The 22,537-nt window shown below is 45.6% G+C and overlaps 1 protein-coding gene across 1 annotated transcript in view; it reads left to right on the top strand.

Annotated features, from left to right (window-relative positions):
- LOC142587170 (soluble guanylate cyclase 88E-like) overlaps nt 1-22,537 on the top strand; it is a 109,844-nt gene that overhangs the window by 86,549 nt on the left and 758 nt on the right. The window contains exons 9-10 of the mRNA XM_075698059.1: nt 16,941-17,050; nt 20,188-20,277. Of these exons, the coding sequence (XP_075554174.1) occupies nt 16,941-17,050; nt 20,188-20,277 (200 nt within the window). The remainder of the gene's footprint in view (nt 1-16,940; nt 17,051-20,187; nt 20,278-22,537) is intronic.

Here is a 22,537-nt window from a genome sequence, read left to right on the forward strand (position 1 = left end):
TTTCACGTCACGCTTCTTGCGCTCCTTTTCTGCTTCCATGAACAAGCAAAGAAAACCCTGCATGCGATGCATTCAGAAAACAGGCATGTCGTGCGCACCAGTTTGAGAGGAAACTTTCGCTCGGGTCCTCCTGTCTAAATACATGGAAAAGGAGAAATCGTTTTTCTTGGCAACAACTGCACCAAATTTGATGGGGTATGTTTTTCTTTTATTTTTTTCTCTTTTTTTTCTTTTTTGGTGCGGTGGTTGTCGTTTTCACAGCGAACGCCACCACCATTAGTTTCAAGACGTGTCCCCCAACGGCATCGATGGCTGCGGAACTTGCAGCTCTTCGCGCTGCACTTCGTCTCGTCAGCCAAAAACAACCTCGAAGATGGTCCTATATTCATTAACTCGAAGGCAACACTGCTGCCTTTACTATCATCCCTGCGGCACGGACTCCACGAATAACTGGCATTTGAGATTGAAATCACATTCGGAAGCCGCTGAAATGTCACCACGTGACATATCAGTGGCTTCCAAGTCACTGCGGCGTCATAAGCAACGAGCACGCCGATAACGCTGCTTGGTCGGCTTTTCAAGGCGACAAGGAGGAATCGATACCGTTATCAAAGACAGATGCCACTAGAAGACTTCGAATGCCCACCCAGGACATCGCGCTCTCTTTGTGGAACACACGAAGTTTTCAAAGCAACCGGCTGCACCTCCTGGACTCTTCTCTTCACCTTCGCATCCTAGTTGGACTCTGCCGACGCGAAGCTACCCTTCTTTGTCGAATATGGCTAAGAGTGGCCTTTACGAAGTCTTTTGCTTTCCCAATCGGATGGGCCGACGACGCCTCGTGTAATGGCTGTGGTAACGAGGAGATTCTTCAACATCTTCTCTGTTACTGACGTCGCTACAATTTATAGAGACTATCGCTCGCAATCGCGATAGCGCGCTTGGACCGAAGACCATTAACAGAGGAAACCATTTTAGAATGCCGACATAACGAGCCATCGCAGGTGAGGGCGACGAGGGCTCTGTTGCAGTTTTTAAAGACAACAGAATTGGACAAGCGACTGTAGCCTGAACTGATGTTTACAGTGCTGCAAGTGCTACTGTGCTGTGCGGTGATTGTATGCAGTGTCAGTGACCGACTGTGTTTGTGTATCTGTGCTCGCTTTCTTTCTCTATCTCTTCTTTCTTGTCACTTTAGCTCCCCTTCCCTCCCTCCCTAGCATAGGGTAGCAAACAGGATCTTGCCTTCTTGTTAACCTTCCTGCCTTCCCCCTTTCTTTCTCTCTTTTCGTGAGGTTTGTTGCATTTAAAAGAAAAAGTTAGTGTACTGACTGTTGGTTGCGAATTTTCGATTAGTTCGTCAATTCTTTGATAAAGATCGACAAAACGAAATTTTTATCAAATGAAACCATCAAATTTGCAGCTGTACAGCTCAGCATAGAAAAACTATGACACAATTCTGTAAATTGCACCTAATAGTGCATCTAAAGCGGACAAAATTGGTGTATTATATATGGCCCTCAACTAGACCAATAACTTATGAGTAGAACTTTTGAAGTGAAATATGGGGTTTTACGTGGCAAAACCACTTTCTGATTATGAGGCACGCCGTAGTGGAGGACTCCGGAAATTTCGACCACCTGGGGTTCTTTAACGTGCACCTAAATCTAAGTATACGGGTGTTTTTGCCCTCATCGAAATGCGGTCGCCGGGGCCGGGATTCGATCCCGCGACCTCGTGCCCAGCAGCCCAACACCATAGCCACTGAGCAACCACGGCGGGTTGAGTAGAACTTTTGCGAAACCCTTGTAAACAACCTAACAAATTCACGTAGGATATAAATTGACGTATGAGATTTATCCGCTTTGGATGCTCTAATGGATCCAGTTTACAGAACTGCGATATCTGTTATAGGCGCAAATCTACGAATTTGTAACTTCGTTCTTCTATTCTTTTTGTTTTCGAACTTACGAATTTTTGAAAATTCCAGTAAAAAAATTAAGGCCCTAAGTCGCAATTCAGCTTCCAACAGTCACTATAATTTAATTTTTTTATCTCAAATGCAACACATTTTATTAAAATCCGCCCAGAGGTTATCTCAGAAAAGCGTTTCTGCGTTTTACATGTATTTGAATAGGAGGCATCGGAGTTCGGCCCGAGCTAAAGCTGCCTCGTAAGTGTCAGCTACGTGGATCACAGATAAGGCATAGATATAGATAAGGCGCAGTGATTCCACATCCGGGTGCATCGCACGTATTAGCGCCCTTGCAAGTATGACAATAAAGAGTTTTAGCTAAGCGCTTCAAGTCCCGCTCAGGCTAGTGTATCCTAACAATTAGCGCACAGCTGCTCAGCAGAAACGCTAACGCGCGTGTGCTCATACCGGCTGTGGAAGGCAGAATGGTGCGCTCGTTCCTCTGCAGAGCCGATCGAGCGGAGCTCAATGATTCATCCACTTGGCTTCTCTGTCCTTTTGCAGCCAAACTGTCTGCGCCTCCTTGGCGTCTTTGAGAGATGCGCTACGACGCGCCTATCGAAACCGTGAAATCAACGCAGTTCTGTGCACAGCCTGAGCGAATGAAACGTGAGCAGAGCGGTTCGTAAACGACGTTTAGCTAAATTAGTCTATCAGGCCTAGAGAGATATGTTTCCAGACCTAAGCAACTACAAATGGCCTACATAGCGTACACGCAATCAATGCGCAAGAAAAAAAATCACCTGTCAACAGAACGCGCCTGAACGTAGCTTTAAGAATATATGATGAAGGCGTGTTCACGTCGTAAATGCTGCCATGCGCTCTCACCTGTCTCCACGCAACATCAATTTTTGTATGACATAGAGATTCATAGCATGCAGTCGCATATTATGACATTCTCTAAGAGATGGAAAGTTGGACACTGTATCGGCTGAGATGTGCATACTTCGGCAATTTTTTTTTTTGTCCCAGCTGTAACATGGACGTTTTTCATTGCTGCGGACGCTGCCTTTCCTTTTCTAGCAGTACTTGTCATTGGGAATGTGGACTATAGGTGACGCCGTGACTTTTTGTTTGTACATATTTTTTATGGACTTCAGTGGGTAGAACATCAAAAACTTTTGAAGAACATTCGCTAGCCACTTTCTAGGCAACGTAAACGAATGCCACACAATAAAAATTGCATAATTTGGATGCGTCAGTTAGTCCTCCCGGAAGGACCACGGACAGTACCCAACGAAGTACGTAAGGACACGCTCACAGAAAGAATTTAAACTACTTACGCTGCAGAGGCGTAGCCAAGGCGGGGGGGGGGGGGGGGCGAGGGCTCATGGGGCTTCAGCCCCCCCCCCCCACCCCCCCCTTCCCCCGAAATTTTTTCGTGCTGTCAATGCACCGCCGACCAAAGCAACCCACGGTGCCGGAAATCATTCAGGATTTTGTCTAGAATGTATTTTTCATGCTCGAAAAGACATTTCACTTAGAAAATTGCAACCATGGGCTAGATTTCGTGGCAAAGCCCACGCATCGGGAGTGACATAACGCAAGCAGCCCCATCCGAGCACAAAGTTTCAATGGCGTATTTATGACAAACGGGCTCACCGTGGCATCTCGCGGAGGCCGCAAAATCTATGGAGCGCATGGATATCAGTTTCGAAACATTATGGGTATAAATCTCATAAACTTTTGATGTTGAATGTGCATTGACGTTTCCAAAGTAGTGCTTTAGATATTCAATTGCGGAACTTTGTGGGTCTAATGATGTTATAAACATTTGACGCCAAAGGTGCATTTACTTTTCTAAAGTCTTGCATTGGAACATACAAAGGGACAAGCGAAATCAACACACTATTAGACAAGTTGTCAAAGCACGCAGCGAGGTCCGATGAGACTAAGCGTTGTGGTGGTTCATTTGTGCCGTCACGTCACATAAAAAATATCAATTTTTTTTCACTTACGCCGAAGCATCCATGTTAAGCCACTAAAGCCAGCCAAGGTAACTATGTTCTTATTTATTTTTCCTGCTTTAACTTTTATTCGCGAGGACACATTCAGAGTCTTCAATTTTTTTGGTCTTGCTACCCTACCCGCGGGCTGCCCGAGCCAGCCAGAGCGCATACGTTTTTCTCGTGTTGCCCTGACCACCGCGCGGCGCACTTCGGTGCGTGTTCAGTTTGCTCTGGCCGAGTGGATTTTCGCCTGGCAGATTTTTGGACACTTTCTGACTAGCAGACGCGAAAAAGAGACAATGGTCGCTCGCTACCACCACTGTGGGGACGCAACGGTTTACACCGCGTTCGCATGAGGGCAACCTCTCCAGAAAGTCTTGTCTCGCCGGTGTAGGATACCGAGCAGCATGCGTATGGTTCTCTGTGGACCAAGCGTCTCACGTTTTTTTCGACATTCCTTCGGTAGTCACATTAGTTGCTCAAAGTAGGCATTCAATTGTGGCCAACATATTTTCCTTGGGGCTTTGTTTTTTCAATTTCGGTGCCCCCGCCCCACAAAAGGAAAGAAATACATTGTTGCGGCGCAGCGTTTTGTTGCATGGTGAAAGTTCTATTTTGTTACTTCTTTGCGGAAAGTAATGGGCCACGGGACGCTTCAGTTGCCGGATACTCTTATTATATTATTGCGATAACAATTATATGGACAATCGAAGCGCATTCCTGCCGTCACCGTCGCCCTTATGTTTCGTATAAAGCCTAAGGGCGATAACATCGTTACCGAGCGCCGCATGCTGTGTGTGCGAGTGAAAGCGTACGGGAAGGGGGGACTGGAATCGGTCAGCCGACGATGGTGACTCAGTCTAGTGTGCGCAAAGGAGAAAATCGGAGAGCAAGCTAGTCATCTTCCGTCGCGCGCGATACATCGGGGGGAGTGGATGAAATTGGGGAGGTATCGAGGATTCTGTGAATCTGTGATTGCGCAACATGTTTATTTGCTTCGTTTGACGCATTATACACCGTGACGTTTCAATAGATACGTACATTTAGTGGAGAGTTATACGTATATTTAAATATCTTGTTGGGAGATTTTGTGTATAAGTGCAATGAACTTTGTCTCCAGTGATACTTTCTTGCCCTTTATCAAGTTCCATCTTCGCATTTGTATATTCCAAAGTATCTTCGCATTTTTAATCTACGAGGGCGAGTCAAATGAAAGTGAGCCTACCCACCCTGCTCGATAATGGTTTGGTTCATTATCTGCGAGGCATGGGCGTAGAAGAGAGGGATGTCTCATTTACAAAAGTGACACGTAGGTATGAGGATAAACGTTCTTTAATGCTCTCATGCATTCGGTTGAACATGGTTGCGTGACATTGGAAACTCCAAAAGTTGAACAGTGTGGTGCCGCGAAGTTTTTGATTGCTGAATGTATTTCGTAAAAAGAAATTAGTCGCCGTATTGCTGCCGTGTACGTTAAACATCGCATTTCATTGGCCACTGTGAAGCGTTGGAGCAAATGGTTCAAAGGAGGACGTGAAAGTTGCAAGGACGACCCAAGACGGGACTAAAGCCATCGTGAAATCACCCTTAACAAAATTGCAAAAGTTGATGAATTGATGAGAGAAGAACGGAGGATAAGCATCGATGAACTGGCAGAGCGTCTGAACATCAGTCACGATTCGGTTCACGCCGTAATTCATGAACATCTCTGTCGTCTGCTTTTGTGTGCGCAATGGATGCCCAAGATTTTGAACCGGCGCCAGAAGACGAAGAAGTTTGGCGCTGCTTTCACTGATCTGATCCGGTATCACGATGAGGGTGACGACTTCTTGTCTGCAATTGTGATTGGCGACGAACCATGGTGCTACTACTACGAGCCTGAAACGCGACGGCAAAGCTTACAGTGGAAACATTCGAATTCACCACTCCTAAAGAAAGCAAAGACTATTATTTCCGCCGGAAAGGTGTTGTTGACTTTTTTTTTCGATCGTCATAGACCATTACGGATAGAATTTGCTAAGTCTTGAGATACTTTAAATTGTTTCCGATACTGTGAAACGCCGGGATGGCTGCATGTTGCAATCAAGAAAAAACGATGTGGGAAATTGACGAATGGAGTCATCTTATTCCACGACAATTCCCGTCCCCACATCGCTGATGTGTTTAATACAAAACTGGCAAAGTTCAAGTGGGAAACGCTGCAACAGCCGCGACACAGCCCAGACCTGTCGCCTCGCGACATCCACATTTTGGGGCAACCGAAAAAATAAAAACAGATCAAGGGAACCACATTCGTGTTGGACGATGACGTGAAAGAGTCAGTTGCAGACTTTTTGAAGCAGCAACCCAATGAATTTTATGAGACCGGAATCACGCGACTCCTTAGTCAATGAGACTAATGTCTAAATGCTCATGGAGACTACTTTTAAATAAAGTACCCCGTTTGTCATATATTCGCATTGGCTCACTTTCATTTGACTCGCCCTCGTATATTTTGCAGAACTCCTGCTTTTTATACGTGCTCTCTGTTGCGACTATAATTTCGGTGCAATTACTCACGATACACGACCGGTGACAGCTGCTCCTGCGTAATACATTGCAACAAATGCCAGCGTCATTGATATTTTCCATTGGCCGTTGCATACGTACATGAATGTAAACGCGGTTCTTGAATGACAAAGTTTCATTAACATATTTGTCCTCAACTTGTTTATTTCATGGCCTTTGCATTTTTCATATCAATGGCATGCAGTGCTTTGCTGGTTTCGAACTGATATAGTTCTAAAGTTCGTGTTATATTTTCCTTACTTATTAGACAAAAAACATGGAATCATTGATATCAGTTATTTTGGACACAATTTTTGGCACATACGAGTATATTCTTTTATGATGAATGATATATTTTACTTGTTTTTACGGTGCGTAGCGTTCAAGAATTTGTTTGCAGCATTTTTGGCAATGGCAATGCAATGATTATTCATGTATTTGATCCCTCGACAAATTGTTTAAAAGGAATCTTTAGCTCGGGCCCCACTGCGACGCGCCGTATTCAAATACATGTAAAACGCAGAAACGCTGGATCGCTTTTAATGAAATTTGTTGCATTTGAGAGAGAAAGTTAAATTGTAGTGTCTGTTGGAAGCGGAATTTCGATTTAGGGCTTGAATTTTCTTTAAAATATTTCGATAAATTTGGAAGTTAAAAAAAAATAGGACCACGACGTCTACAAACTAACAGAGCTGCATCAAGAACAGATATCGCGGTTCTGTCAACGGCATCTATTATAACAGTCAAAGCGGACAAATTTGGTATGTCAATTTGTATCTTACATGAATTGATTACGTTGTATACAAGGGTTCTGCAGAAGCCGTGTTTCCATAATACTAAATTTTTTAGATTCATGGGTAACATATCAATTTTGTCCGTTGTAGATGTGCTATTAGATGAAATTCATAGAATTGTGATATCATTTTTCATTGTTGTGTTACAGTTTTAAACTTGATAGTTTCGTTTTCTGAAAATTTGCTATTTTGGCCAATTTTTAATAAAGAATTGACGACCTAAATGAAAAATTCGAAACCAGCAGTCACTAGAACTCACCTCTCCCCAAGTTTTTCTTTTAGATGCAACAAACTTCGTCATATTTGGTGCAGTGGTTGCCGGGAAAAACTAATTCCCCTTCTACATGTATTTAGATAGGAGCAACCGAGCTAAAGCTTCCTCTTAATGAGGATGCCGAGCTGCAACGTAAGCTCCCCCCGAACGAAATTTCTTGGCTGCGCCACTGTTACGCTGGCATCAATTTATCGAAACGTTTCGATGGTCTTCCGGCTATTTAACATGTCCGCAGACCTCTATACAAATTTCGAAGATAGTTTTTCTCGATACATACGTAGAACCTTTGATTCTGACAATACAGCGTCAAATCGGTAGTTATTAAAGCACGACTTAAAATTTGCTTATAGGGTAAGGTGATACTTGCCATTATTCAATGGGGTCGTAAGTATTGATGGGGGAGGTGTGTGGAGCAGGCTGAGCAGTCACTACACGCCCACGTCCCTACCACTGGAATTGGATTACTGCACAGTGTACTGCAGATGCTGTCGGCTAGCGCAGCCCGGTTGCGGGAACAGACCTCCACTCTCGGCTCTCCCTTCTCTTCTCCTACTTATATGTCTGGCACGTGCGAAATCCTTGGCGTCATGGACACATATTACGTTCGCCTGGTCGGTTTCAAAAGGCGTCTCCGAACTGAAGAAGACAAATGCGCACATCCCCGAGCGGGAGTGACACGTTGAGTGTGTAAGTGAGGCGCGGTGCTTGTGCGAGAACCGGTTGGGGAAAGGAAGGTGCGGATGCGACTGGCTCGGTGCTGATATTTTAATGCGGTGCGTCGTTGGAGGATACTTCGCGGCAGACTGGACGGTGGTGATTGCCATGAAGCAGTCCGTGCTGCGTCATCGACGCACCAAAAGGGGTATTCCGCATGTAAGCGTCTGCTAAGTGGGATTGTCCATTTGAGCTCACCCTGACTGGATAGAGCTGAGCCGGTAGATCAGGCACCAGTCGTCATTGCCGGCTATCAATCGCTACCCATTCTGCATGCGCTGAAATGGCCAGCCCACTTAATGAACTCTTACAGAATACCCCCTACCCCCCTCAGGATTGCGATGCCCTGGCCTACGCTGACTCTCGATGCTTTAGAGAACCAAAGCAATGTAGGGTCCAACGCTTGCGGTGCTTTGCGTTTTTCCAAGTGTAGGCTGTACCGTGCATAATGTTGAGGCGTTCATTGAGGGATGTACACGTATTGTTTAGTGTGTTAATGCTTGTCCAACAGGAATGCCAATTTGGCACCACTTTTTTCAACATTTATCATCAACTAGCTAGTCTGACAAAATGTTTTTTTTCCCTTCATATGTGTCTTTTGTACTTTTTCACGCTATTCCTTCTAATATGTACCTCAGGTTTTTTATTAATGTTGATTCTGATGCGAATGAAGGTGTTGCGTGTACGTTTTGAGCGCGGAATGGCCGTTGTTAGTAACGACAATCGATCCCTTTTCGCGACGGTGAAAACAATTCCTTGTGTGTTGGCTGACGTAGCAGTAAGTTCATCATTACGACTTAGGAATCTGTCGAAGACAGGCACCATAAAGATACGCTCGGTGCTGTGTGTCTTTTTTCTGCCTCTTTTCATATTCGTCAGATTCCTGTGTTGTTCGCTGTAACGATGAAGAACCAACAAGCCCAACTCGGAGGCAGTGCTCAACTGTGATTGTATGAACTATCGTTATAATAGGATTTGTCTCTACACACAGGCTTTTTCTTGTTCATCAAATGTTTTAGAAATAAAAGGAATGAATACAAATATGCTGTGGCGCGATTGACGTACGTAGTTGTAAGGACGAGCAAAGGAAAAATCAGACATCCACCTGTTCGTAGCAATTGCTACAAAGGAAACCCCATACGGGTTCCTCCAAAGAAAAGCCTCAGAGTTGAAGAAAAATTCGTCCTGGTCCGGGGCCACCGCCTTTCCGGAGCAGCCGCTCTACCATCTGAGCTAACAGGCGGCTAGCAGATGGCAGGGCGAAGTCGAATTTGTCGACAACACGGAGCAAAGGCAAGTGTTTGACGTAGTAGTTCTGCGGAAACCCGCAAGGTGGAGTAAAGTAATGAGCAAAGGAAAAATCAGACATCCACCTGTTCGTAGCAATTGCTACAAAGGAAACCCATACGGGTTCCTCTAAAGAAAAGCCTCAGAGTTGAAGAAAAATTCTCAGATGGTAGAGCGGCTGCCCCGGAAAGGCGGTGGATCCGGGTTCGAGTCCCGGACCAGGACGAATTTTTCTTCAACTCTGAGGCTTCTCTTTAAAGGAACCTGAAAATGATGTAACTTTCTTGGCGCGGCTGTCTACTACCTCCGGAATCGGCCCACGAAAGAGACCGCGTTTCTGCCAGAACGCTCGCCTTCGTGTATAGCGTTCGCCGCCAGCGTTTCCCGGTAAACACAACAGTGACATCAGCTGCAGTTGCTGGGAAGCGTGAGAAGCAATCGGGGATCTTTGAATGCTATCACGTTCCACTCTGAAATGCAAAGCTTGAGCGTCCCCCGACTTTTCATTCCTAATGGCACCAGGAAATCGAGCCTGATGCCAGCAACGCTCAGAAATGTAATCGGGAGCTCACACAATGTTCTCGCACGCCGTCTGTGGTGTACCGCAGCGCTGAGGTGCTTCTTGTGTAAGGTAGAAGAATCCATTGCAGAGGCAGAAGTGCACGGCTGGGCACGTGCTTTTAACCTCATGAACTTGACTTGTGCCAAGAAAACCTGTCTATGCTTTCACACTTGCTTCATAGGAAGCCTACTGCACTATCAGTATGCCGGCTGTTTTAACTGCACCTAATAAATATACTAACCAATATAAGTCTTGGTGAGATCATTCTATAATTCGAGTGTTCATATTAGTAACCTCTAGATACGGATAAGATGAGATGTGTGCGTAATTCATGAAGCTACGTTAATTATATTTTTAAGTATTGATCTTAAATGGCTAAAGAATGTTAGTAGTTTGGAGCCCGTCCTCGAGATTATCTTGCCGAGCGACGACATTTTGATTAAACATGCTTCTGTAAGAGCTATGCGCACAAATATTTTCCGATTAAATAGCCTCAGAAAGCATAACTGAAGCAGAAAAAGAAAGTCTGTAAAGTCAACCTGACCGCACGTCGCCTTTTGTGATGTATAGTTTGGCTCCGTAAACGTGTTCCTGGTGGCCAGTCTGCTTTCGATTTTTATTAAGAGGAAGCTTTAGCTAGGCCCCAACTCCGAAGCGGCCTATTCAAATACGTGCAAAACGCAAAAACGCTTTTCTGAGATAACCCCTGACCGATTGTAATAAAATTTGTTCCATTTGAGAGAGAAAGCTCAATTCTAGTGACTGTTCCAAGCGGAATTTTGGTTTAGGGCTTCAATTTTGTTAAAAAGATTTTCAAAAATTCTTAAGTTTGAAGAAATAGAAGCACGAACTTTACAAATTCATAGCTCTGCCTCAAAAACAGATATTGCGGTTCTGTAAACGGCATCCACTAGATCGTTGAAAGCGGACAAATTTGATATGTAATTTGACATCTTACGTTAATTTCTTACGTTGTGTACAAGGGTTCTGCAAAAGCTGTATTTACATATTACTAAATTTCTTGAGATTCATGTGTAACGAATCAATTTTGTCTGCTTTAGATGTACTATTATCTGCAATTCACATATTTGTTACATCATTTTCCTTTGTTGAGTTACAGCGTTGTAAACTTAAAGGTTTCGTTTACTGAAGATTTCCTACTTTTGCCACTTTTTATTAAAAAAAATCGACGACGCAGATCGGAAATTGGAAAGAAACAGACACTAGACTTTAAATCTTTCTTTTGAATGCAACAAACCTCGCCAAATTTGGTGCGGTGGTGGCCCAGCAAAACGAATTCTTCTTTTACATGGTTTTAGATAGGAGCACCCGAGCTAAAGCTTCCTCTTAACGCTGTTCATTCGATGGCAAGCAGTTCACTGTTTTAATATCAATACACCAGCGAATGTGAGCTGCCGAAAGCTTGCTTGGTAGTAGAAGTGACGCATGACGCAATGATGGTGCAGCTTTAGCGCGTCGCTGGCTTGAAGACAGTGAGCTGCCGGTAGCCGCTCACGGAGCCGCGTCGATGGAGGCGTCTTTTTTTTTTTTTTGCCTTGATTTAGGTTTCAGAAAGAGATAGTGCTATAAATGCAGAGTAATTCGTTTTCGTCTCGAAGATTTAAATACGAGTTTAAATTCGCTATCCCATTCAACCCGGAGAGTAGGCGTAAGCGGGGAAGTGCGCGCACGCACGCACGCACGCACGCACGCACGCACGCACGCACGCACGCACGCACGCACGCACGCACGCACGCACGCACGCACGCACACACACACACACACACACACACACACACACACACACACACACACACACACACACACACACACACACACACACACACACACACACACACACACACACACACACACACACGCGCGCGCGCACGCACACACACGCACGCGCACACACGCACACACGCACACACACACACACACACACAAACACACACACACACACAAGGAGAGGGAGAGAGAATGAGATACGACACATATTTGCCCGCATTCACATTTATACGCGTCCACGCCTGCACACACGCACAAAAATGTACGCACGCAGGCACGCGGAACTGCACGCACACACAAACGCGCGTATGCTCGCACACGCATACACGCACTCGTGCGCACGCAGGTTCAAATACAGAGAAACAAACACGCGTGCACACGCAAATACAAGTAGACACGAAAGCACGCTCAACGCGTGTACACGCATACACACTCCCTCTCCTTCCCTGCGGCCTCGCAAAAACATGCGCGTGCAAACAGACTGAATGGCACTCGTTCTGCAATCACCGTTCGAACTCCAGCTGTAACAAATGGCTTTAAGCTTTAAATGTGGCGCTTCTTCAAGTCAATGTGTCCCCTGCCCATAGGATACAAAATCATTTGCTCCTGTCGTGTGACATAACCGCCCATGCCCGGCCAAAACACTGCTTTAACGCACCCGCAATGTTCCGACTAAGTGTCATAAATGCATATGTTTGTACAAAAGACTACCCTCTTGGCGCAGACAGTTGAAACTTGTTGATACTTGGCTATTATAATAAAATTGTTTAATATTTCCCCATTCAGTTACGCATGTGAAATGACACACAGGATGGTCAAGGTGCAATGTCCAGAATTCCTGAGTATGTCCATGCTACGAGGCACGATAGCATATATTTTTTCTAACACAAAGACATGCGCATGCTTGTTGTTATGTTGTCCAAGGAATAAATTATGATCATAAAAGCAATGACTTAACAAATAAGCAACCCATTCCTATGTTTTAGGAAGTAAAAATCGAAAATATAGTATTTGAAGAGCCCTCCTAAAAAAAACCAGAACTGAAACCAAATCGTGAGTTTCGCGTTTCGGCCGTCTGGTGGAAGACTACCGAATTCAGTCCTACGCGGCGTTAAAAAGAAATTGGTATCACGGCATCGAACCGCTGCCAGCATGACGCGGAACGACAGGCGCTAGCGGTTAAATGGCTCGACCACGGCTTCGGATGTTCGCCCAAGTGATACGCTCGGGTTTTTATACATACCACGTGAACTTGCACGACTGTGTGTCAAAAATCGCTTTTGGGAACAGTGTTATGCCATGTGTAGTCAAGATCGGCATCAATCGAAAGCTGAGTCTCCTGGACTACATACGCTGCCGTGACTTTTACGATAGACGCCGTAGCTTTATCACAGCTACTGGTTATGTCTCGAAAATCGAGTACAAATTTTCGTCGTTTCCATAGGCTTCCATTGCTGAATCATTAACCGCTGTGGGAACAGAATTCTTGCTTCCCACAACGTGATCACTGTATTTGGCTCGTGTGGATTGTCTTCCAGAACATGTCTGTCATCTGTCTTTTCCAATAATCTACCTGCAGCTTTTGTTATTCGCAAAAATCCGCTCGTTCCATTGAAAACGCGCTAGCTTCGTGCCGGGGCCGCTTGGGGCGCTAGTTTGTACGTGTCCAGAAAAGCTGGCTATGACAGGAGAGAAAGAGAAAACTGTACGTGTATGGAATGTGAAAAAAATTAAATTATGGGGTTTTACGTGCCAAAACCACTTTCTGATTATGAGGCACGCCGTAGTGGAGGACTCCGGAAATTTGGACCACCTGGGGTTCTTTAAGGTGCACCTAAATACAGGGGTATTTTCGCATTTAACCCCCATCGAAATGCGGCCGCCGTGGTTCGGATTCGATCCCACTACCTAGCGCTTAGCAGCCCAACACCATAGCCACTAAGCAGCCGCGGCAAATTACGGAATGTAAAGTACAAGACTGCGCGAGCCTACAAGACTACAACTTTCTAACTGGAATTTTTCGCTGAAGTTTGTTCCTTCAGAAGTTGGTTTATTAACCTTGACTAATTATGAAATTAAGCAAAATACAAAAAATAGTCTGACTTACTACATACAATAGTCAGCAACATGCATTTGGTCGCGTCTTCTTCGAGTGCATCGGCATATTTTTAAACTGTGGCTAAAGTTAGCTGGGACACCCTGTATAGACGCTGTGTTTAATTTCATACACATAGCAAACGTTACTCTCCCCACAACACGCCTATACAAGACAACCGCAATAGCAGCAAAAGCAAGCCGAAAGCGAATATAACACTACGCATATATACCATGGATAATTCCCATTCGGGGAGGCTTTTCTTTTATTTGGCACCACCCAATATGCAATCGTCTTCTAGCGAACTGTTTGAACTATATGAGGCCTGGGTCCGTATTCAATACACCTCTCACGATGCAATTTTTCGTGAGAGCAAATGCTAGCCCATCCCCATGCTGGACATCTTAAAGGTCGCCAGCCAACCACAAAGAGCATTTACGAACGAAAAGCTTTGTGAATTCGGCCCCAGGTACCCCTGGCAGTTTTACGTCCGTCGGAAACGCGAATGATTCTGGACGTTGCATTGTTTCCTTTTACTCCACCTGTCTTATTTGCATGCTAAGACATTAGAGTTGCCCAGTTAACTTGACAGAGCAGTTGGTGAGCTTGCAGACAATTGATGCTCCGACATGCACGGATAGACCTCTGAGGCCGCCCTATCGATTTTGCTCCTATATGGACGTTAACGAATGGCTCATTTTCGTCCTTTCTTTTTTTCGCTGATCTCTCTTTGCAGTACTATCGATACGCGAGTTCACAGAGTGGAATCTGGGGCCGCGACGCAATCTCGTCCGTCGCCACTACGCACACCGGCTCGTCGAGCCCACGCAATCTGCGTGTAGCCAGCGCGTGCACGAGAAACGGCGATTCCTAGCCGTGATTTTCACGGCACGAGGGCAAGCCTGACTCCACTTATAGGCTCCCATCTGGTGCCACCGTCGCAGTGCGTGGACCATCCAGAGGCAGCGCGTTCCTGCTTGTCGACCTAAAAGCGGTCTCGTCAAGGGCGGCCAAGTAACCGCACCTCGACGATGGTCGCGGCGGCGCTGCCCGGCGGGGCGCCGTGATGCCAGACGTCGGCGCCAGTCACGCGCCACGTCAGCCCTCCCGCCGGCCGCTGTCGTCGGTGTGTGTTTCTGCGGGGCGTCAGCGCTTTTTCTTCCTCCTGCGGTCGTGCCCGCGCGTTCCGTGCGTCTCTGACCGAGCGTAGTACGCAGCTACGCTGACAGTGCCTCGCCGCCCCCGATGCTGACAAATGAAATTCTCCCGCTCGAGGAGCCACGCGGGCCGGGCCGAGCGCGCGCCATTTGCCGCGATCGAAGCGGGTCGGCTTCAGTTAAGATTAGTCGGCCACGATTAGTGTAGCCTGCTTGGGCGCTCTCCGAGCTTTCCAACGATGTTTGCAGGCGCGTGACGTTGAAGCCGGATCCGGGATTCAACTGCGAGCCTTAGCAGGCTGTCTGCCCGCCCGTAGAGGTCAGCGGCAATGTAGAAGTACTTGCACACTTTTCCAGTTCTCTGGTTTGTACAGTCTGAAGAATATTTAGCAATAGTGTTTGGCACCTGTTATCCAATAAGAAAGAGCGAAACTATCTGCGCAGACGTGTATCACCTAAATAACCTTGAAATTCTTACGGAAATGGTGATCTGTCTATCACGTTCATTATCGCTTTCTTCTTTTTTTTTCTGTGTCTGCAACAAAGCTATTGACAGTATGGCTGCGGCTGACAACAATGAAGTAACGGTAGACACTAGATTCATCTCATTGGTGACGTTCTTGGGCAGTTTCGGCGGCACAAATCATAATAGTACTATAGCGACCCGCGCGCTTCGTTTCAGCTGTCTTTAGAGAGAGCGTAAACTTTATTTTCAAATCAATAAGATTCGAGTCCGGCGTCTCTTTAGTGGGTCTGGGCACCCGCCGCGGACGCGGTTCCGAGACCTTGTCTCGAAGCTGTCTTTAGAACAATCGCTATTTTGAGCTGTCTTCTTTCCGACGCAATCATCCTAATCCAAACACGGAAGGGCTGTATTCGGCAATGCTGCCTTGAGGAATGCCCGCTCAGAGTGCAGTAGTGTAGTTGGAGTACCAATAATGTACCATCGAAACTTAGTGACTTTATGGAGCCCTAAAGACCTAAAGGTAGGTAGAGAAAATATAAGCAGAGTTTCTTGCGTTTAGTTTTTCTTTCTCATATAAATAAAGTTATTTCATAATCATTTCGGAACGTCTTCGTCCACGCGGGGCAACCTCGCTTTGCTCCAATCATGCGTAGACCAGTCCAAGGTTCACTTTTGCTGTCCACAGTTTTAAAATTAAATGATCGCTTGCTTTAATGCCCGTCATGACCCTTAAAAAGAAAGAAGCGAAAGAAAGGAACAGAAAGATTAGATTATGGGGTTTAAAGATTAAAGGATTAAAGATTAAATTATGGGGTTTTACGTGCGAAAACCATGATCTGATTATGAGGCACGCCGTAGTGGGGTACTCCACATATTTGGACCACCTTGGTTTCTTTAAGGTGCACCTAAATCCAAGTAGACGGCTGTTTTCGCATTTCGCCTCCATCGAAATGCCGCTGCCTGTGGCGGGTATCAAGAAAGAGCAAGGTCGAGCCAGTGACACTGCGTTTGTCTCTGTGTGCCCTCGTCGTTTTAGGCCCGATTGCTTAGACTGAAGGCCAAATTGCGCATTTAAACCCGGATCTTTCTGACTTTTATTTTTCCTTTTCCTTCCATTTTCTGTTCTATTCGATTGACCTAAAGGTCCTCCCTTTCACTACAACCGAGTATTGGAGACACTCGCGGTGGAGTGTGTAGAGGGGGAACGTGACGGAAGAAATATTTCCGCGACATCAAAAGGTTGCGAGAAATGACTCAAATACTTGCGATATTTAAGAAATAGCAACTTCAGGAGGGGGGGCTTGTGAGTGTTGCTATTGTGACAACGCGCAGGTGTGCACTCGGGACCCGTGGCAGCCGGTGTGGTTGGCCTGAAGACGCTGCGCTACTGCCTGTTCGGAGACACCGTCAACACGGCGGCGCGGATGCAGACACACGGAGAGGTGAGCGCACTGCCTGACCGGCCGGCGTGTGAAACCATTTTTAAAGAGAAATGGAATAGATAAGACCGGTCACGTGGCCGAACGCTGCCTGTTGCAAGCATCCTAGTGCAGAAATGAGAAGACGAACAACTGGGTCGACAATTGGGCTGTTTACTTGGCGATAGATACCCACCGTGGTTGCTCAGTGGCTATGGTGTTGGGCTGCTGAGCACGAGGTCGCGGGATCGAATCCCGGCCACGGCGGCCGCATTTCGATGGGGGCGAAATGCGAAAACACCCATGTGCTTAGATTTAGGTGCACGTTAAAGAACCCCAGGTGGTCAAAATTTCCGGAGTCCTCCACTACGGCGTGCCTCATAATCAGAAAGTGGTTTTGGCACGTAAAACCCCAAATATTATTATTGGCGATAGTTAATCACTGATTCGAGCAGCGCGCGCTAGACGCGCCGTCACACTGCTCGTGTGCCGGAATGCCTCTGGACCCGCCTGCGTCATCTTCTCTCATTCAGTGTCAGGTCTGTCGTGCGCTGCTTCAGTCAAGGAAGACGAAGACAGGTTAGCTTTCACTAGCGCAGATCGGCACAGGAAGCCCGAAAGCAGCAAAATTTTTGTCACGTTACAGCGAGCAGAAGGGCTGGACAATTAAGGAAGGCGTAGAAAGAGAAGATACAACTTTCACCCGAATTTGCATTCGGGTCTTATAGAGCGGTCTCTATAGATGCTTAAATAATAAAACTAACGTGTGAACACACTCACACCCATATATGTATATATTATATCATAACAAGCCAACAAACATTGACACCAAGGAAAACACAGGTGAAATTACTTGTACTTACTAATTGAATTAAAGAAACGATAAATTAATGGCAACGAAAGTGGATGAAAAAACAACTTGTCGCAGGTGGGGAACGATCCCACGTCTTCGCATTACGCGTGCTATGCTCTAAGCAATTGAACTACTGCGGCGCGGTTTCCCCATCCACTTTCTTGGGTATTTATGTCGTACTACTAGAACTAACCTTGGGAGTGTTAGATTTTCTGTTTCATCCACTTTCATTGCCATTAATTTATCATTTATTTAATGCGATTAGTAAGTACAAGTAATTTCCCCTGTGTTTTCCTTTGTGTCTTTGTTTGTTGCCTTCTCATGATATGATTGAAATATGTGGCGTAAAGCAATTTATTATAAAGGTAATTAGCTTAATTACTTTAATTAACCTATTGAACACTGATTTTTCGTTGAAGTAATGGCTGCCTCATCGAGTAATCTAGATCACGGGTTAGAATCACGGGTCTGTCACAGGCTCAAACAAGAGCTTTGTACGACTGACGTAGCGCAAAATTATATGCATGGTCGGAATTTTCGCCCTGTTTGCTTCCCTCGTTTAAAAAACGGAGTTTCACACGCCAGCGGTGAATCGAGATGTGGCGTTGCTTTGCGGTGCGACCGTTCACGCGTCACGGTTGTCGTTAGTGCCTGCTGGCCGCGGCACACTTGAGATGCCGAAGGTCAGGTGCATATTGTGGGCGTTCGCGCGCCTCAGTCAACGCAAACGTGGAGTCTGCCCGCTCTTCTGCTGAATGGCCTCGCTTCAACCTGCCTCAGACTGGATTAACACTTCGTGAAGCAAGATATAACAAACGCGTCGAATTTACGCGGTAAACATTCAGAGGGATCCGGTAAATGTAGTCTTTTGTTCGGCAGCGAGTGTATTCGGAAGTCCTGACCCAACACAGCCGTGATCCACGATCAGCTTAACCTTATGCAAAGCCGTCTTGAAGGCGGCCTTGCCTCCTATTATGGGTGACATTTGAGCCTCGAAGGTGCGAGACGTCGCATCATAGCTGCGCAAACGGGTAAACTGTACGCTGGAAAAGCTGTCTTATTCCAGTTTTTTTTTTTAGATTCCTTGTGCCTTAAAGGTGACGTCATACGAAACGTACTTAGCGTTGCTCCTTCAGCTGTGTTACTAGGTGGAATCGCAATTACAACGCATGCTTCTAGTATACGCTGGAGCTTGTCATTTTGGCGGCCAGTACACGCACGCCTTGCTTTTGGACTAACTGGCCCGCTCACTATGAAGCAGGCCGTTGTCGTTCCGTGTACAGCCACCTGTTGCACTAATCAATTATTCAGTTCGCACGCAGTCACGCCCGAACGTCGTGTCGCTCTTCTACATGCGGAGGCGGGATGGTGTTCCTGTTTCCTTTGTCGTGCGCAGCGTCTCGGCCGTAACTACAGATGCGTTCTGTGTTCAAGGCGAGCTTACTGTTCGACTAAAGATAGTCCGAGCACGTGTCTGCATCGCCGTGCTTCCGTGCGACGGCAGTGGGGATATGATTTTCCTGGACTGTTATTTCCACGCATATTTAAACTTCCTTGCTCGGGAATCAAACAAGTCCAAGGAAGGAAGGCTGAGCGATGCTGTTGTTATATATAAACTGGGTAAGTTTAAATTAGATTCCTTTGAAATGAATGTTGACAGCACAATACCGTACCACTGGCGCTGTGGAGACGCCGCTGTGGACAATCTCCACTGCTCTTGGCTTCACGTGAAATTCTATTATTTTCCCAAATTAGGGGCACTCTTCACAGAGCACAGCTGATTTTGTCTGCCCCCTTACACAATTAACGTTGCGCTCGGGAATGGTAAGAAGGTGTGCTCAGATACGCGTGTGATTCGCAGTAAAGCGAAAGTGAAGCCACGCGCCACGCCTTAGATTGCCTGTTTCATTATCATCAATTGCTTTCATGCCCATTTAATTCAGGTTTACTGGTTTATTTCATCTCGTCAGGCTCGAAATATAATGGTGCAGAAAACACAAATATGGCGCATATGATGAGCGTGTAGAAGGTAAACTCATAAAACTGGTAAAAACCAACGGAAACACGCGAGAGACCAGATGAAGAAGACGACCGGACTAGCTGCATTAGGTTAGGTTCATCTTCATCTGCTCTCTCGTGTCTTTGCGCTGGTATTTTATCAGTTTTACAATATGCCAGTTCACCGCTTTTCAGTTTAAGATAAACTTAGTTCGTCCCACATATTTAGCATGTCTACTTCCCTTACCATTTTATGTATATGCTCTCGGTTTCTTATTTCTTTTTTTCAACGGTACCACGCTGCCTAAAGAACGGAAGGATTCACATCAGTGACAGCTGCCAGAAACTCATTCGGAAGAAAGGCTTCGTTACTGAAATTCGTGGGAAGATAGAAGTCAAGGTAGGTAGTCTTTATTTTTTTTCCTTTTCATACCAATTGTATGCATGCGCTTCTTTCCCACTGTCCAATAATCGAAGCTCCTCAACCCTTATTCACAAAACGCGCTTACGCTGGAATTGATCGCAAGAGAAAAGTACAGTCGATCCTGATGCTAGATATATTATTAGCCGAGCCGGCCAGCCAATCGCAAAGGCACTTATGAACGAAAATGTTTGTGGATTCAGCCTGATCGTTTTGTTCGCTCTTCATGCAAAGAAACGGCGTATTCGGATTTTAAGGCGAAGCTGTTATTGCTGCTAGACATCAGGGCTAGGTAAGTATACTTTGAAATTTTACTATGATACAAATATGCTGAGACGATAAGCCATTCGAGATACCGATACAAGACACTGACGGAGTAATTGTATCCGATACGAAGTTTGCCGTTTGTATCGTAACATAGTTCGATACATTAGTTATTTCCTGGAGCAGGTGCAAATTTACAATAGTTGGCTTGTCAGTTCCTTAACTCCACCTAACAGACCTCTGGTTGAATTAACAAAGACTTTCGTTCGTAAGTGATGTTTGCTATTGGATGACTACTTTCGCTAGTAATATGTTCGTCAACGCGATTGACTGGCATCTGATTTCACGAACAGTTCTGGCGCAAGTACACTTTTGTGTGACTATGGCCGGGCACTCGTTGCTATCTAATTTCACTATCGTGGACGAACGAATATTTTTTTATGTTCTGGCCAAGTAATATACCGCAATTTCGCAAGATTCTACGGGGATAACTAGCATTTATATTGTTAACGGTGTGGACATGCAGCGGCTGACGAAAAGGTGTTAAACTTAAAGTCGAAGATTGAGAAACAGCATACCTGGTAGGCTAGAGCATTCAGTAACTCTGCCTTACTCCGTGGATTCTGCAATAGGTGCATCTTGTATCTTATGATACACGATAGTTCATAAAATGTACCTGAAATACAGATACTGACACACGTCATACTTAATGCATCACAATACCGACATGACGACGAGGAGGAGGAGAATTGTTTCTTGATGCAGGCGGAAATATCCTCGAAAAGGTGCCGGTAAGTGCCCTGTCCGAGCGCTACCTTTCAAGCGCGGTAGAATCCAAAGCCCGTCACAGTTCATCTGGTGGCATAACAGCACCCGGTAAAACAAGGAACTGGACACTAAGCGCTGCAGGCTGCGCGTCATCCATTCCATGTCGACGGACGCATTTATGCACGAAGAGTATCTTAAGATACTAAGATACATATATACTGTATAAAATATAGGTTTCTTCGATACTGCCTGGCCTTGTGACAAAAGGGAGAATGTCCGCTATAGACCCCGCGCAAAATGCATTGAAAGAATTATTGAAGTTCAGTGTATGACGGAAGCCCGTCTGGTCGGGATGAAACATGGTTAAAAGGTAAACAAAAACCGGGGACACTTCGCCGACCAAATACAGATTTAAAAGAAAAGAAGACGTTTCGGCTCCCACACGGGAGCCTTGTTCACAGGTAAAAAAAAAAAAAAGAAAAAAACCTGTGAACAAGGCTTCCGTGTGGGAGCCGAAACGTCTTCTTTTCTTTTAAATCTTTATTTGGTCGGCGAATTGCCCCGGATTTTTGTTTACCTTTTAACCATGAAAGAATTATTACACATTGTACAATTAAATTTACGGGAGTGTATTCTATAGATTAAATATCCTAGGCTATAAGTGTGTGGCGTAAGTAGACACGTGTCGGAAACTGTCCAAAGTTCTATTAATCGCTCTTTGTAGCGCTCAACGGTGCGTCGTTCAAAACTTATCCGCCCTATTAAGATTAGACGTTTTAGGAATTAAGTGTGCGTTAGGAGCAACAGGCAGGGATATTAAAATGCTTCTCTGAGCAGTGAATTAAAATTTCGAATTGTTGCGGTAAGCAAACGGCTAATGCTTTTTTTGTTTCGATATCAGTCTCATTCACTCCACCTCGCATAACTCAATCACATGTAGCTAGGTTCTACTGGTTTCTTCTGAACGCCTAAGTAACTTAATGCAACAGCTATTGTGCCGCGGCTAAAAACGCGTTTGAGTGAACAAAGTTCCCAAGGGTTTAGCTGCTCAGTCCGTAGCTCCACGATGGACGCGCTTGGTGTTGTGTACTGTAGAAAGCGCACTTCCTGTTGCAGAAGTTCAAACAACAGTCACCTCCGGCCTAGGCAGGAAGGGTAGCGTACCGTTTAGATTAATTCTTCCTTCGTTTTTTCTAAACATCTTGAT

The sequence above is a fragment of the Dermacentor variabilis genome, chromosome 1 (genome assembly GCF_050947875.1).
Source record: "Dermacentor variabilis isolate Ectoservices chromosome 1, ASM5094787v1, whole genome shotgun sequence".
Lineage (NCBI taxonomy): Eukaryota > Metazoa > Arthropoda > Arachnida > Ixodida > Ixodidae > Dermacentor > Dermacentor variabilis.